Source organism: Aulonocara stuartgranti (genome assembly GCF_965226115.1).
Source record: "Aulonocara stuartgranti genome assembly, chromosome: 7".
Taxonomy (NCBI): domain Eukaryota; kingdom Metazoa; phylum Chordata; class Actinopteri; order Cichliformes; family Cichlidae; genus Aulonocara; species Aulonocara stuartgranti.
The window spans coordinates 53,285,704-53,302,414 of NC_138945.1; the positions used below are offsets into that span (position 1 = coordinate 53,285,704).

The window sequence follows — 16,711 nt, forward strand, 5'->3', positions numbered from 1 at the left end:
GCTGCAGGATTATTGCACGACACTGTGTAATCCTGTTTGGAGATAAAGTGTGAAATGCTCTTTGCTTCAAATATGCAAGCTATGGACTACACCAAATCTGGGATTAGATTAATATATAATGCATTTTGCTTTTGATCATCTAACATATTAGGCTGATCAAATATCTTCCAGTAACATATGGAATCAAATCAGAAGTTCTGGAAAAGAACAAAATCAGTTATCGCACATCTGACAATATCTGGACGCCAAAGACAATGTGCAGCTTATAACCACAAGATAAAAGATCAAAAACACTTTATTCCGAAGCAGATGCCCATCTGCAATATTTACAGCGCACCAAACAGGTGGGTGGGAACAATGTGAGCAAGAGAGTGAAACAGATTCACACTAATATAACAAAGCTTACATACAGACAAAAAAAAAGACAATGTAAAATATTGTAGCAGAGCACTAAACAATTACCTGAAAGATATCACTCAGCTGTGCACAGTGTAATGTGATGTAATGTGACGTGTAGATTTAATTTAAAAATACTGCTACAGTTTTATAACTACAGTGCGCCAAAGGGGAAACTAGCTCTTTCGCCGTGCTTGTGGCTGTTCCTGAAGCCTGAGACTGAGTGGCTGGATTTCATTGACTAGGACCACTGAAAAACTGATCTGCTGCTCACAGACGGAACGGTCCAGCTGCTCAAAGCTGAAGTTTGACTTGTCACATAGTAATTTTTGAGTAAAACTAATGATGGATTGTTACAGTGATTGATTTAAATTAATTATCCTGTTTGTTAGCACCAACTCAAGAGTGAAAAAAAAATTCTCCTCAACTGGGTGCTTTTACTCCATCGTTAATCAGCAATGCATTTTTCTCTTCGTGACTCATCGTTGCTTCAGGAACGTGTCACGTGGGACACGATGTCCTGCCTTTGAATCAGACCCAGAGATGTTATTATGTTACCCTTCTCTGAACCGCCTAATGCCCCTTTGAACTGTCTACACAGACGAAAAAGCACAAAATAATACAAATGCAAAATTGCCAGACCACAGAGCAGGCTAACCAAGTAAAATGAAAGTCTTTTACTGCCTGACTGACTACTCATTGTTAAAACATGCACAAGGTGAGCTGTGCAGCAAGCTTGCTTAACAAGTGCACCGAAATTTCTCATGTTTTCGTAATGCGATTTTGTGGGTAGAGAAAAACTGATTTAAGCATATTATTTTTTCTTTGCTATTTCCCTAGAATAAAAAATAATAATTTTACCGAGTACATTGTGTATTCACAAAGGCGCTCGACAAAGAAATAATGCCGGAGCAATGTTTTTGTGCAGCAGACGTTTGGAAAGTGTGAGAGTTGGGAAAAGGAAGGACTTATTGCATAATCCAAAAACAAATAAAATTATTTGACCAAGCTGTCAGTATTGATTAGACCACGGAGCTGGCTACTGTTGACTTTAATTCAAATTTTTTTGTTGTTGTTGCATAATGCTATCACACAGGAGGATGGTGTGCTGTATAGTTTCCATAAAAACAGATCACCTATTCCCAGAACAGTCCTCCTAATGTAAAAAAGGGTCACACAGTCTACTATATGCATGAATTAACAATTCATTACCCAACAGTTCAACAATATTAGGAAGAAAAATAGGAAATGACGTCTTATATGAGTAAAATGAGTAGAAAAAGAGCCACTGCATTAAATTTATGCAAAAAAAAGAAAAGAAAAAAAGTCTAGGATTTCAGTTTCCCGCAGTCTTTCTCTGCAATCTGGGTGTGTTTAACCATCCTAGTGTGTTTAAAAATGGAAAGAAATTGAAAACCACATACATTTTTTATGTAGTGTATTTCTGTTTGTTATATATCTCCTTCAATTCATAAGTAAAAATCATCACTGGTTTTGTTAGTAAAATGTTACAGATCAAAAGAAGAGACTACAAAATAACCACGCAATATAATATTCTAGTCAGGAAAATACATTTAAAACAAAAAAATAACACAACATTTACATGGTATTGGGTTGCATTACAGCATTTTATTGTGGTGAAGTTTCCCGTTTTTTTGTCCAACCTTCTGAATATCCCTGTCAGCCTCTGAGCTGATTCTGTTCTCTAACAACGTTGGTACCTCTGTGACAGACTCGAGTCTGTAGGTGTCCTGGTCTGTCTTCTTGATGAGGCACCAGTGAACGCTGACAACCATGACAGCTTTTTTTTGTCACAGAGGCAACACCTTGCTGTGTGTGTTGACGCTTCTGCCAAAGGAGGACAGCCAGCTCCCCTTGTTCACAGAGTGCATGCGGATGCTGACACTGGTGGACCCATGAGGAATGTAACGGCCACAAGACAGCACCTCCAGAGCACAATCACGGAACTGATAGGAAAAAAACAACAACCAAGAACAAGAACTGTCAGGAAATATGAGCAATAATTTCACAAACAGTGTTTCTTCAATCTTTGTTCACAATCAAGATTTTATCTCAGTTCTACAGTACCTGTGTGCTTTTACCTGTTTGTTGGAAAGGAAGTAGATGATGGGGTTGTAGATTGGACTCGTCTTGGCAAAGTACATTGGCATGGTGGCAACTAGAGGAGGAATGTGCAGCTCTGGATCTATAACTACCACCAATGACAATGCTGTGTAGGGCAGCCAGCAGGCAAAAAATGCTACTACCATAGCCAACACCATACTGATGGCATGATCATTCTCTTTCTGGCTGGAACGCCCACCTTGTAGCTCCACACTCCTGTTCAGCTAGAAGAGAGCAACGTTGGGCCACATTAAAAGCTAATTACTTGTTTTACTATGCATGCGGTAGACTGCAAGCAAACATAGATAGATGCATGAATTTTAAATGTTGCTTAAATGGTGTAATGAATAAGCAAAAGCTATTACACACCCACCTTATTCATGGATTTCAGCAGTTTAAAGTAGCAGTAGATGATGATTGCAACTGGAATAATGAAGCAGAGGAGTGTGTAGAAAATGAGATAGCTGTAGTTGCTCCATGATCTCTCTTCCCAGGCCAGTGAGCAGGATGTCTGGACCCCCTCAGGTCCGTAGGAGCTCCAGCCAAATAATGGCGCCACAGCCCAAAACAAGCAGAAGATCCAGACAAACAGCAAGCCAAAGATGCTTCTCCGCATCTTCATCTTTAAACCAGCTTTTGGCTTGCATACCACATTGTATCGCTCATAGGCAAGAAGAGTAAGAGTGCAGAGAGACACCAAACCTAGACAAGACAACAACAAGAAAACATAACTGACATTTAGACAGTTCAAGGCATACTCGGATTTCTTTTCTTTTATAGAGTTATCAACTCCAATGATTTTTGAGTATGCTCGGGTGTCATGAAGAAGATATCTGATAAATCTGACACGTGACTAAACTCTACATGCAAAGAAAACATTCATAAAACACAAAAGAAACAAAAGTCATTTCTTGAAATGCTAAAAAAGATGCTCCAAAAATGTAAGATTTTCTAATGTTTCTTGGTTCCCAGGATATTTAAAAGCAGAATGGGAAGCAGAGCCTTCAGCTTTCAGGCTCCTCCCTAAGTCTGGTTCTTCTGGAGGTTTCTTCCTGTTAAAATTGAGTTTTTCCTTTCCACTGTTAAATGCTTGCTTACAAGGATAATTTTCTCTCGATTATTGTAAGGGTCTTTACCTTATAATATGAAGCTCCCTGGGCAACTGTTGTTGTGATTTGGCACTGAAATCTAAAGCATTAGTAATTTTAATTAGTATGTCTCACTGTGACAGAATGACAGTGGCAACTGGATTCATACACTACATTTTATTATGTGTAAACTCAATGTGCTTAACAGAAGAAACAAACATATAAACCTCTGTGTGTAGGTCTGTTTGAACAAAAAAGGTTTTGAGTCTATTTTTGAATGTTGCCACAGATGTAACTGATCTCAGGTCAGCAGGCAGCTTGTTCCAAAGAGCAGGACAACAGTATCTAAAAGAAGCACCATCAGCATATTTGGATCTGATTCTAGGAACGTCAAGATCTACACCTGATCACCAGAGAGGTCTGACTCGGTCATAAACAGTGAGCAAGTCAGAGATGTACTGGGGGTGTTCAAACCATTAAGAGCTTTGTGATCTATTAAAAAGATTTAAAAGGTAATTCCATGCTGTACTGGGAGCCAGTGCAGTGCCTTCAATAGTGGGGTATCATTGTCCTTCATACCTTTAAGAATTCTGGTTGCTGCGTTTTTAATGAGTTGAAGTAATTCTACTGATGATTTGGAGTGTCCTGAAAACACAGCGTTATAATATTCGAACATCCTTGATATGACAGCATGAACCAGTTTCTCAAAGTCAGTTTGAGATAAGAATTTTCCAACTTTTAATATATTTTTGAGTGCTAGAAAGCAGTTCTGGTTAAATGAGTAATTATCAAAACTGAGATCACTGTCCAAAATAATGCCAAGGTCCCTGACTCAGCTCACTGCTCACTGTGTTTCAGAGACAGGGATAATAAATAAGAAACTACAAGTATTTCTGTCTTGTCCCTGTCCAGTTGTAAAAAGTTTCAAGGCATACGGCAATCAATGCAGCTCATTAGTTTGAGAACAGAATTTACATCATCAGAGTAAAATGATAGATACAACTGAGTGTCACCTGCATAAGAATGGTAGAATATAATGTGATTTTATGGAGCAAAGGCAGTAAGACAGACAGAAAGTCTGAACTCCAGAAACACACACATACAAAAACACCGCATATAACAACTAAACTTACCAAAGTAATTGACTGAAAATCCCTGGAGCACACAGGCTGTGTGTCCAATAAAATAGGAGCCTTGGTAGTTTGTGATGGTGACCACCAGGGAGCCACAAAGGCCTATCATGAGGTCAGACACAGCGAGGCTGAGGATCAAAACGTTCATTGGCTGTAGGAGAGCCGAATTCCTCAGCATCACGGCTATGACCACACTGTTGTTAAACACTGATAGCACCGTGTTGATGAACATGAGGAAAGAAAGGATGCTGTAGCCCACATGAGGGAAGATGGTTGGTGGTACGGTCACCACCTCAGTTTGGATGGAAGGGAATGGAGAGCTGGAGCTCAGAGGTGTGCTGTTAGTGTCCATGGTGCCCAAACTATCCAGCCTTAATGAAGCATCTATGAGGTCAGGGACTGAACCCCCAGATACTCTCTCCTCAGCTCAGGAGCCAATATCATTGGTTTGATCATTTTTGATCCCTGTCAAAGCACTAGGCTTTTTTTTTTTTTCTTTCTAAGATCCCAGAGCCTGCACCTGCCTAACAGTTAAAGCCCCAGATGCAATACGGTAAATTAGTCAGTAACACGATTTGGGTGGGGGATTAATCCCAATAAACCCTCTGCTATAACTGTAATTAGAAACTCGAGTGGTTATTAACACCGGTGCAATTAGTCCTGAAAATTAAATTTCAACTATGAAACCTTTTGTTGTTTGTATAGGTAATAATACCAATAACATAAGCAAAGAATGAATGGATTACTCATTCAGTGAACACATACGTGCTAATTAAGTCGGCAGATCAGATCATGCCCTTTTAAATGACGACATAATCACTGGGTTAGGATCAGGCCATTTCCAGTTTAATAAATAATGAAATAGACCGTAAGTAAACACTTCATAAACACATCATTTAAACTACAGACCAAGACTATGAGGTCATGGTTGTGGCCACTGTAATTTTCCCTTTGATATTCCTTTTTTAAAAACTCCAGCATATATATATATATATAAATAAAATATAGCCACGGTTACAGCACAAAACATTTTACTCATCTCCTACAAAAGTGTCAAACCTAACAAACCCAAAACGCAGCTTCCTTCACACATCAAAAAGCAACATTCATGCTAAATATAGCGATGATGTTCAATTTTTTTTTTCTCCTGAGAAAATTGAACATTTCTCACGTGCTAAAATGACACATACAGGCTGTGCTGTGTGAGAACTCCTAAAACTATTAAACGTCTCAGAACATCAAAGTGCAGTTTGCTTGACAATGTGCAGCAAATAATGATATCAACGGAGATTGTGGCTGGCAAATGTTTTTCTGAAAAAGCTAATTGCAACAAAGTTATATCAGGGTGTTGCAAAAAGTAAATACTGCAGTAACGTAAACAAAGGGATTAAGGCAACGCAGTCTGTAATGTAACTGTAAATATCCATTACACCCACAGATGCAAAGGACATAAAAGGCATAGATGATTTGTGTGCAATTCACAGCTCGAAATAGGAGAAAACTAAAACGGTGCGTGACTGCCCCCTGTTGTTTGTACTGCATAAAATCATCTATTCGTTTAATTAAACAATTCTGTCAAACATAAACTACTCATCTTAAGACTTGTTGTTTTACAAGGACATAAATTACTAATTTAAAGCACAAATTTCATAAACAGTTTACATCAACTGTCACCATTGGAGCTCACTTCAAAATGTGGCATGCTGAAGAAAATAAAATTAAATAAATGAACGAATGATTGAGATCATTCAGCCTCTGCGTTTTGCTTTTTACGGTGGTTTTCTGTTGCTAATCACACTCTGCTTTGGTCCTGTGGAGCTGGAGAGGAGGCACCTAAACCGGCAGAACCGTGCTCGGGCCAGTAGGAGGCTTCGTGCTGCAGAGGAGTACGGCGAGGGAAAAAGGTGTGCTGGAAGTCGTAGTTGAGCAGGCAGCTGATGGAGGCCATGTAGATGTCAGCGAAGCGCGAGAGTCGGCGTGAGAAGTAAGTGGGGTTGTGGTATGTTCGAAAGAGACTTCCAAACTGAGCATTGAAGATGTCCTTGGTATGAGGCCTGTAATATATGAAAACACAACCATCGAGATATGGTTAGATCGATTCCACAATATCTCTAAAAATTATCCAAAATGGTTTTAGATAAATAAAACATTTTGTTATTACTTCATGGCTTCTCTTTCTTTGATCCACTCCTCGACCACAGCTCGAGACGTTGGATCCCTGTGCACCTGTTAGAGAGCAGTGCATAAATGTGAACCAAAAAAACTTTAAGAATGAAATTAAAGTTTATAAAGTACAATAACAATAATAATACAAATAAAAGACTAAGAGGAGGGATGATATACTAGGTTTCTGACCTGCATCTGTTCAATAAGTCCAGTCAGTGACTGTAACCAGGTCATCATGTGGACGTACTCTGGTGTATTCATGATCTTAATCTCCTTCCTCAGCTCAGGAATGATGGCACCCGTCCTCCAGCCATGTTTCAGTGTTAGATCCTGTTGAACAAAAGATCAGTAGATCCATCTTCATGATCATGATAGGCCAATAATTTAGAAATATACTCCTTCAGTCTGGGGCTTGAGCCGTGAATCTTTAGCACAGGGTATGGAGGAAATAAATCATTTGAGTCTGTCGTGTGCTCCTCCATCACTGTCTGGTATGGTGCAGCCACTAAACAGGACAGGAGCAGACTGCAGCGGACTGTACGGGCAGCAGAAAGGATCATCGGTGCCCCCTTGCCCTCCATCCAGGATCTGTACCTCTCAAGAACCAGGAAACGGGCAGGGAAAATCATCACAGACCCCTCACACCCTGCACACAGACTTTTTGATCTGCTGCCCTCTGGCAGACGGTACAGAAGCCTGCAGACCTGGACCACCCGACATAGGAAAAGTTTCTTTCCCCTCGCCATCTCCCTTCTTAACAGTTGACCTGTCACACTGCTCCCACTGCCAGACTGAAACTGCACCTTATGTACATTCTGTAGTATTCATTCCACCTCATTTCATTTCTGTATTTTATGTATATAAGTTTAGATTAGTTATTTATAGTTGGTTTACACAGCTTTGTGTGTGTGTGTGTGTGTGTGTGTGTGTGTGTGTGTGTGTGTGTGTGTGTGTGTGTGTGTGTGTGTTACATTGCTGTGCTTGTGCTTGAGAGCCACCATCTACCGGAACCAAATTCCCTGTATGTGTCTGCACATATTTGGCCAATAAACACGATTCTGATTCTGATTAAACAATAATAAACACAGAACACACAGTGTTTCAGTACTTACGGTAGTATGTCTAAGTAAAGACAGATAACCAGAACTAAACTATAACAATTTCATCTGCTAGTTAAGAGGAACATGACCTCTGAAAATGCCATCTGCAACACATCCAAAGCGGGAACATGTTTTGGACTTGAGTAATTAAAAAGAGGAAACTCAGAAATGTTTCTACTCTGTGCCCACTTGCAGCAATGAGGTCATTCCACAGCCAGACAGCCTGAGTGTAAGCTGTGACTAGTGTAAACTACAAAATACCAGCTTCCATCTCTCTAAACAAGCAAGACGACATAACTGACTCCTGGCTGCCTGCCACCTGCAAGGCATCATGCCAACGATATAAAATCTACCTCTCATAATCAGCTTTTACTGCTAATCAAGTTTATACATATATGTAACCTGCTTTGTCCAAGCTGTTGCCAGTTCCTGAGTTACAGGCATGAAAAGATAAGAGGTGGTGATGTGCTGTGCTACTCATGAGTGAATTTCCCGGAGGAACCTACCCGAGGGATTAATAAAGTTCTATCTATCTATCTTTACAGCAGGTGTGTCATACAAACTTAAGTGATCACTTTAAAAACACATCAAATGTCAATGGGGGGAAAAAATCCTACTGGATATCTGTACTGATACCTACTGTGTAATGTGTTAGGAATGAAAGGAAGCCAGATCATTTGATGAAAATCAAAATGATCAATCTACACTCAGTAGTTTGTATGGTGCCCATGTGGTTACATGCATGCCTGACAACATTGGGCCATGCTTCTAATGAGACAACGGTTGGGGAATCTCCCAGATCTGAACAAGGGCATTACTGAACTCCTGGACAGTTAACGTTCAATCTGGCTGCGTTGGATGGACTAAAACATAATGTCCCAGAGGTGTTCTGCTGGATTCAGATCAGCTGAACATTGAGGTCAGTCAGTGGTATCAATTATGTAATCCTCCAGGAAATGCCTGCATACTCTCACACATGAGGCATTGTCATGTACCAGGAGGAACCCAGCACCCACTGCATCAGAGTAGGTTCTCACAATGGGTCCAGGGATTTCATCCTGATAGCTAATGGGAATCATGGTGCCGTCGGCTAGCCTGTAGAGATCTGTCCCTGCCTCAATGGATATACCTCCCCAGACCTCACTGACCCACCACCAAACCAGTCATGCCGAACAATATTAGAGGCAGCATAACGTTCTCCACAATTATAAAGCCCAAACCAGACCCTTTTATGTCTGTCAGGTGCTCAGGGTGAACCTCATCTGTGAAAAGCACAGGGTGCCCTTCTGGTATTCTATGGCAAATGCCAATTGAGTCCTCAAGCCACTCTCATGGAGTCTGTTTCTACTTGTCTGGTCAGATTCACACCAATGGCTTGCTGGAGGTCATTTTGCAGCTCTGGCATTCTCATCCTGTTCCTCTGTATCTGCTCTTTTGTGCAAAAACAGATCTACAGCCCTGTCTGGCCCTCTTAGAGTAACTGCCTGTCTCCTGGAATCTCCTCCATGCTCCTGAGACTGTGCTGGGAGACACAGTAAACCTTATGGAAATTGCATGTATGACTGGAGGACTTGGAGGAGGAGGAGGAGCAGGAGGAGGAGGAGTGGGACTACTGCAAAACTAGTGAAAAACAGACAGAAAATATGAGGAGGGAAAAAAATCTCTGTGGCCTCCACCTGTAATACCATTCCTGTTTTGGGGGTAGATTTATTGTTGCTCCACTAGTGCACCTGTTGTTAATGTAATTAACATGAAAGCAACTAAAACCTATTAACAACCCCCTCTGCTACTTAACTGACCAGATCAATACCCCAAAGTTTAACTGACCTGATGCTGTGCTCTTATTAAAAAGTCTCCCTTTAATTTATCAGCCAAACCCAATGCAGCGTCTAAGTAACTAGGCTTCAGTGCATTTAGTTGTATATTTCAAACCCTGTTGTCTTCTTCCAGAACAGGTAAGACTTAGATTGTTGTAAAGAATAATCCAGCCTGAGACCTTTGAGTTCTGGGAAAACACACTAAATGGAGCATTATCAAAGCACTGCATGGTCAAAGCGGGGTTCCACTCTTTGTTTGTATTCATAGTACAATAATTTTTAACACTGCAGGCCTTGGTGTAGTTTTAATGCTTTGTTATAAATATGCAACTTACTGCCAAGTCGCTGTAGATGTGATCTCCAAAGTAGAGTACTTTGGATCCTCTCCAGCCGGTCAGCCTGAGGAATTCATAAAGGTTTCCCTGAATACCAAAGTCATACAGAAAGAAAGATTAACCATTTGTTTCATCATGCAGTGTATCCAGTGGGATTTATTAGAATTGTTAAATGAGCACAGTACCTGTTTATAGATCTGCCCTTTTTCCAGCCTGTGAATTCTGTCCCACAGCAGCACACCTTTGTCTGTCACTCGCCTGAAAGGTCTAAAACAAAACGGCAAATTGGATATTTAGTAAAGCGATGCACATTTTTATACAACGATCAACACAATGTAGCCACACTGGCATGTGTTATTTAAGTGCCCTAAAACATAACATGAAGATAGTATGAGAAGCATATTACTTACTTCCTCCTGTCATTAAAGAAACTAGGTTTATCAGCTTGAACAATGACAACATCAAACAAGTCCCTCCAGTCTTTTCCTACGATGAAGTTCATTCCTCGATCCCTGCAGCAAACAAAGATTCCGCTTTTTACTTTGTCAGCAACGCCTTAGAGCTCGTTATGAGGGTGCAATATCACTAAGCTTAGGGTTAGCATGTCAATGCAGCACTAGGCTAGCGTAAACTCAGTTAAACTTGCAAATTGGTCCACCTGTTAATTCATAAAAATGGAGGACAGTCAAATCCAAACCCAGCTGGGCACAACTTAGATTGCCTGTTAATTAAAATATCAACATCTCATTTTAACATTTACACATTTACTAACACAGTTATGAAGCCCATTCTTCCAATTACGACATTAATAAAAACACGAGATCGTGCACATTGTAGCACACATCAGGCCCATCCTGATAACTCAGTGTAACAAAATATTATATCAAAGACATAATTTCAGTGATTTTTCAACCTTTCGAGGTTGGATACGCACAAGCTTGTTATATTTCTGGAAAAAAAGACACTTCAAAAGGCTTCACAGTGAATGATTTACAATGAATTACAAACACCAGCCTGCTGATGTGTGTTTGCCCATCCATAAAACTTGGGGCATTATAAAGCGGCACCAATTAAACATTAGTACACCAATACACGACATTTTTAATTAATCACGTCAACAAATACTTGCACTCTGTTTGCTCTCACTTACACAAAGTCAAAAGGGCTATTGGTAATGAGGAACATCTTTTTTCCTTGCGCTGACAGCTTCTTCAGCACAGCGTGGCTTTGCTCACCATAGCAAATGTACTTCTCTGAAAAGAGAGAGGGGGAAAAGAAACCCTATGCTTTTAATTGTAAATCACAGCTTCATTAAGCCTAAATTGTGTTTTTATTTCTTGGCAACTATTCAGATGTGGCCATATCGTTTCTTTCATTAGTTCAAACTAAGTAATATAAATCAAAGTAAAATTACCAATATCCGCCTCCACAGCTCGGTACATTATGCCCTTGACATGAACATCTCTAATAGCTTCCTGTGAAGAAAAGTAAACAGCCCTTAGCCACAAGTTATAACTTCAGCGACGCTATGTTAACATTCAGGTCCAATAGCAACTTTGCTGTGAATATAAACAGTTGACTTAGAAGCACAAAGCAAGTGCATCTGTGAATACAAATGAATATCAAGAAAGAAAGCCCCAGAGTTTAGTTTCTTTGGTGACACACTGAGAAAGTGTTTGAATCAATGAGTGTGCGAGTAAACTTTCCCCTGAAATCCTGATCCCCTCAGGGAAAACTTAGGATGTTTAACATATACAAAGATTGTTTGATGCACAAAAGAAGTAAAAAAATAATAAAATGGGCTTGAAAGTAATTAAAAAAAGGAGGAAGGGGGTGTCCTTGAGCAAACATGAGAAGCATTAGCGGAACAGAGAGTCAGTGTGAGAACTTTTTAAAGACAGCGATCTGACAAATACCCTACAGTGTGACACAGAACTGAGAAGCCCACCATGACAGTTGGCCTCAAAGGGAGAACGCAGATCAGATTTTTCGCCGGTCTCCCTGTGAAGTCGTGGAGCCACCAGAGAACAGACGCACATGGCTGCAAGCGAGCATGCTTGACTAAAATTAGACATTGCTTTTCAGATCTAAATATAAGATGGAACCGAATGGCTGGAGTACCACAGCGCTCCCTGGAAACATGTAAATACAGTTACAGTCATGAACATGTGGCTGGATTTATTCTCATCACACACACACTGGCCTTTTTCGAGATCCAATCAGGAAAAAGAGAGTGCTGTTAAATCATTGCATTAAAACAAGGTACAGCGATAACAAGACAGCTGACCTTTACATCTTTGTAGAGATGGACTGGCTCATAGTCGATGTTGTGCCTCATGAAGAAGTCGTTGACACACGACAGAAGGGTCATCTCAGGCAGGGAGAATATGTCCATGAACTGTTTCATCGTATGGCCATGTGAACTCTGCATTATTAGAGCAGGGCGATATGACCAAAAATATTTATCACGATATACATTTGAAAATCTGCGATAACGATATAACTGATGATATAATTGACACTAGACAAAACACTTTACAACTCCTCAACTTTATAATTGCAAAAAAAACCCATCAATGTATTTTCACTTAAACAAGCAGCTGTTTTAAGTGCATTAAAGTTATATAAAAAATTAACAGTGCAAATGCAAATTCCTTGCTGACAGTTTAACCAAAAGGCATTTCCAGTGAAAACTGGCCGACATATCCTCAGCATAACCATGTATAATATCCACAAAACTTAAAAAGAGGTTATACACATACAATACGGTAATATTATGTTGAAGCACAGTACGTATCACTCCGCGAGGCTCCTGCCTACGATAACCGTAATGCTCCGACAATCCATCAAGCTGTGCGGCTTTGTAGCTTAGCAAAGTCGTACTGAAACATTTGACAGACTCTCGAGCGCCGTGTACGACATAAAATCATTTCGAGGTCAGTAAACACAACCAGAATTCATAAACAAGGTACACGGGATTATAAGGGGCCCTGTCGATTTTCAGAAAAATCAAAGGATTGATTTTAAGTGTGCCGTATTTTCCAAAAAACACGGTAATAACGACGGCCCGCTAGCATGCTCTACCAAAAATAGTGTTTTGTTGTGTATCTGACGGATGAAAGCCAAACCAGTTCCACACCACTGAAGTTGCAGCATTTTTACAAACCAATTCTGGTTCATCCGTTTCATTCAACGATCCGCTTTCGCTCTTCTCATTCTGCGTCGCCGCCATGTTCATATGTAAGCAAAGGCACGGCGCATGCCCGTTTTACCCATATTCTGTCGCGATATTTCATTTTCCTATCATTGCCCAACATTATACCGGTATTACCGTGAACGGTATGATATAGCCCAGCCCTAGTCATTATCATAATTATTATGTTTGTTACAGTATCTGTGTGGAGACATGACAGTGTGGAAGTGCTGATCACCTTGCCATAGAAGTCACTCATGATCTCCAGAGGAACATGGCAGCCTTCATACATGGCAATTACTTCTTCGTCAGGAACTGGATGAAGACCTCTGAATCAAAAACATTAAACAATGTAAATTCCTAAACAGCATGTCATTTGTATCGTCATATAAATGGTCACTACTCAGACATGGAATTAACAAAGTGCACACATACCTGTATACAGTTCCCAACTGGATATAGTGAAAAGCATCTATCTTCATCAGTAATGCCTAAAAATGATTAAATATAATCATCATACCGATGGTCCTCACATCGTTCTTAGATTGTCTAAACAGTTTAAGACAATGGAAGCTCCACTCTCACCTTTTGGACGTCATAGTGAAGTCCTCTTACAGCAAAACTTGGAATGTATTCGTACTTTCGCAGGCCCTCTGGATACTTTAAAAAAAACAAAGGTTTACATTTAGTGACAAGAAAAGCATTAGGTTTACTTAAAACCAATGAGCAACATAAATTACCCACAAAGGTAAATGTACTTTTGCACATGGAGCTTAAACAGGGTTGTAGCTTCTTTTAGACCTTAGCACACTGACAACCTTTAAGAATATGTTACATAAATTAACTTGCTTTGTTTTTAGCCAATGCACAACAACCACCGCCTCAAGACGCTTTGGATTGTTTGGTAAAGACCCTAAACCCAAACAATCAGATGACCCATACGAGTAAGCATTTGGTGACAGTGGAAAGAAAAAAACTCCCTTTTCAAAGGAAGAAGCCGGACAGAACCGGGCTCAGGGATGGGTGGCCATGTGTGGGCAACCAGTTATGGTGGAGCGGAGGGGTGACTTAATCAGTAGTGTCAGGTTGTAGAATCATTCACAACACACACCCGGTGGTTAGTGACGAGGATGTCCCGTGCTATGTTGAAGATGAGAGTGTGGAGATGGCTGGAGTAGAATGCCAGAGTGTAGTCGTAGTCGAACCCGTAGATCTCTATGTCTCGCAGACTCATCTCATTGTTGGCAAAAATAGTGTCTGGGTCGACAGAGTTGGCAGTTATAACGGAGATCAGATCTGAGAAGAAAAATAAAAACACAAGAGCTTTCTTCAGCTTATTTGAATTCAGAAATATAAACAATAATACAGATGAGGAATGTATCTGTATATATCCTACCTCTTTCTTAACAAGTGGGCCAATCTCAGCAAAACTTTGCACAGACACATGTACAGCAATTATTAACATCTGTGTTTTTAAAAAATATTTATAATAAATTCTTGCATTATTGTATATATTTCATCTATAATTAATAAGTATATTGCCTACATTGACTGTCACGTCTATTTTATTTATAGCATTATTAAAATCATTTATAGTAATCGGAAGAAGTGAATATAAGTTTTTGAGGATCTGAAAATATGTAATTGGGACAAACATGTAAAAACTAATACATTAGAAAAGGGGGGGGGGGGGGATGCATTCATACAGCTCTTGATTCTATGCACCTAAAATATTTTATCTATCGCACATCCATGGCCAGTTTAGAGTCACCAACTCACCTGACATGAATGTCTTTGGAATGTGGAAGGAAGCTAAAACATGTGGAGGAAACCGGGAAGCTTCTTGCTGTGAGGCAACAGTGCTAATCACACCAACTCCCAAGGTTACTCTCATTCAGGAGTGGACAAAAGGTGTGTAAAAGAACACCTCAGTCAAACATCAGCACAGCGTTGATTTAACCCTTCAATGTCAACTTCCCAACAAATTCTGACCTTTAAAAAAGATCATTAATCAGTAATGCAATAAATAAAAACATGCAGGTTTTAAGGTTCCGAAATGTAGACATTGGGGATTTGTTAGCATCAGTGATACACAAATAAATCAAGTTACAGGTACAACCTATTTTCCACATTTAGAGTCTGCTGTCTGAGAAGCTATTAATATAGAGCAATGGCGAGATGTAGTTAGTCAGCAGGAAACACAAGCCATGACAGAGTTATAAAGAAACAGCAGCTTTGTATTTAGGGCAGGGCTGTAATTATTAATGAGGAGCCGCCTCACTGTGAACAGTGACCTTACCTCCAGTTTGTCTTTTGGTCTCATCGTAAACAGACCACAGCCTCTCTGTCGTGTTCTGACCGTCTAAGGAGCTGCTACAAACAGATGCTGCGCACTTTCCGGCTCTGGGCTCGTGGGAGAGTAGCTGACCAACTCCCTGGGACACCGCTCTGAAATTCCGTTTCCATAACCGAGACCTTACCGGATGGTAGTGGTGGTGTAACCCCTGTACGACATTACAAAAAATATTGGCCTTCTGCAGACAGTCCGTGTGTTTCAGAAGAGAACAGAGCGGCAAAGACCAGGGCGCCATAGCTTTGTTCAGAGCGTGGCGGACCGTGCGGAGGTTGCGGTGTACTCCCCAGCCGACTGCATGCGGCAACGGGCTCCCTCGGCAAAAACAGAAACTGTCGCTGTGTAGTTGCTCTTACGTCACTTCCCTGTTTGGTAAGGTTACGACCAGCCAGCCAATCAGGAGCTCGTGCGTTTGACGTTCAGTGCCTCCCATAGCCTGAATATATTTATAAATGCATATAAGATGCATATTTCTAATACTTTATGCTTGCTCCTTACTGCCCTTCCATCATTTGGGATCACAGGTAGCCAACACGTAGTAAATGTGTTATTAGAGAGTAGAAATCCAATAAAATATGAGAGCAATAAAAGACTGAATGCTGAATCAAATCAATCAATCTATCTATCTATCTATCTATCTATCTATCTATCTATCTATCTATCTATCTATCTATCTATCTATCTATCCTTTTGGGACGAGGATTATCAGAAAGAGTTGTGTGTCTTTTAGCTTCTGTTTGTTCCGCTGCCCACATAAACATGTAAACAGAATGAGCAAGCAGTAGAATAATATGCACATTCGTGGGAGAAACTTGCACCAGTGTTTTTTCTATCATTTGTGTTTACTATAAGGTGTATATTTTAAGTCAGTAGCTAAATAGTGCCGCTTAGTGGATAAAGATCAGCACTCATTCGCTGTATGCTTGTACAGCATTGTCAAGATGAGTTGGTGTAATACTCACCGTCAACACTACTTAGCAGGTGTGTACGTGTGTTGCAGTACCCG

General features: G+C 40.3%; 2 protein-coding genes across 2 annotated transcripts; both read right to left on the bottom strand.

Annotated features, from left to right (window-relative positions):
* Positions 1 to 1,660: 1,660 nt before the first annotated feature.
* parietopsin lies at positions 1,661 to 6,443 on the bottom strand (the record flags this gene model as incomplete). The annotated part of the gene is made up of 5 exons (XM_082538082.1): positions 1,661 to 2,363; positions 2,499 to 2,744; positions 2,894 to 3,222; positions 4,742 to 5,167; positions 6,416 to 6,443. 5 exons carry the CDS (start codon positions 6,441 to 6,443, stop codon positions 2,208 to 2,210), a joined length of 1,185 nt encoding a protein of 394 aa, XP_082394208.1. The 3' UTR covers positions 1,661 to 2,207.
* On the bottom strand, positions 5,566 to 16,081 carry nt5dc3 (5'-nucleotidase domain containing 3). The gene is given in 15 exon segments (XM_082540634.1): positions 5,566 to 6,568; positions 6,570 to 6,795; positions 6,903 to 6,967; positions 7,097 to 7,237; positions 10,160 to 10,246; positions 10,345 to 10,426; positions 10,570 to 10,671; positions 11,310 to 11,412; positions 11,574 to 11,634; positions 12,447 to 12,584; positions 13,591 to 13,681; positions 13,788 to 13,843; positions 13,938 to 14,012; positions 14,464 to 14,648; positions 15,652 to 16,081. Coding segments are annotated over 15 exon segments (1,743 nt in total). The 5' UTR covers positions 15,944 to 16,081; the 3' UTR covers positions 5,566 to 6,529.
* Positions 16,082 to 16,711: the final 630 nt, after the last annotated feature.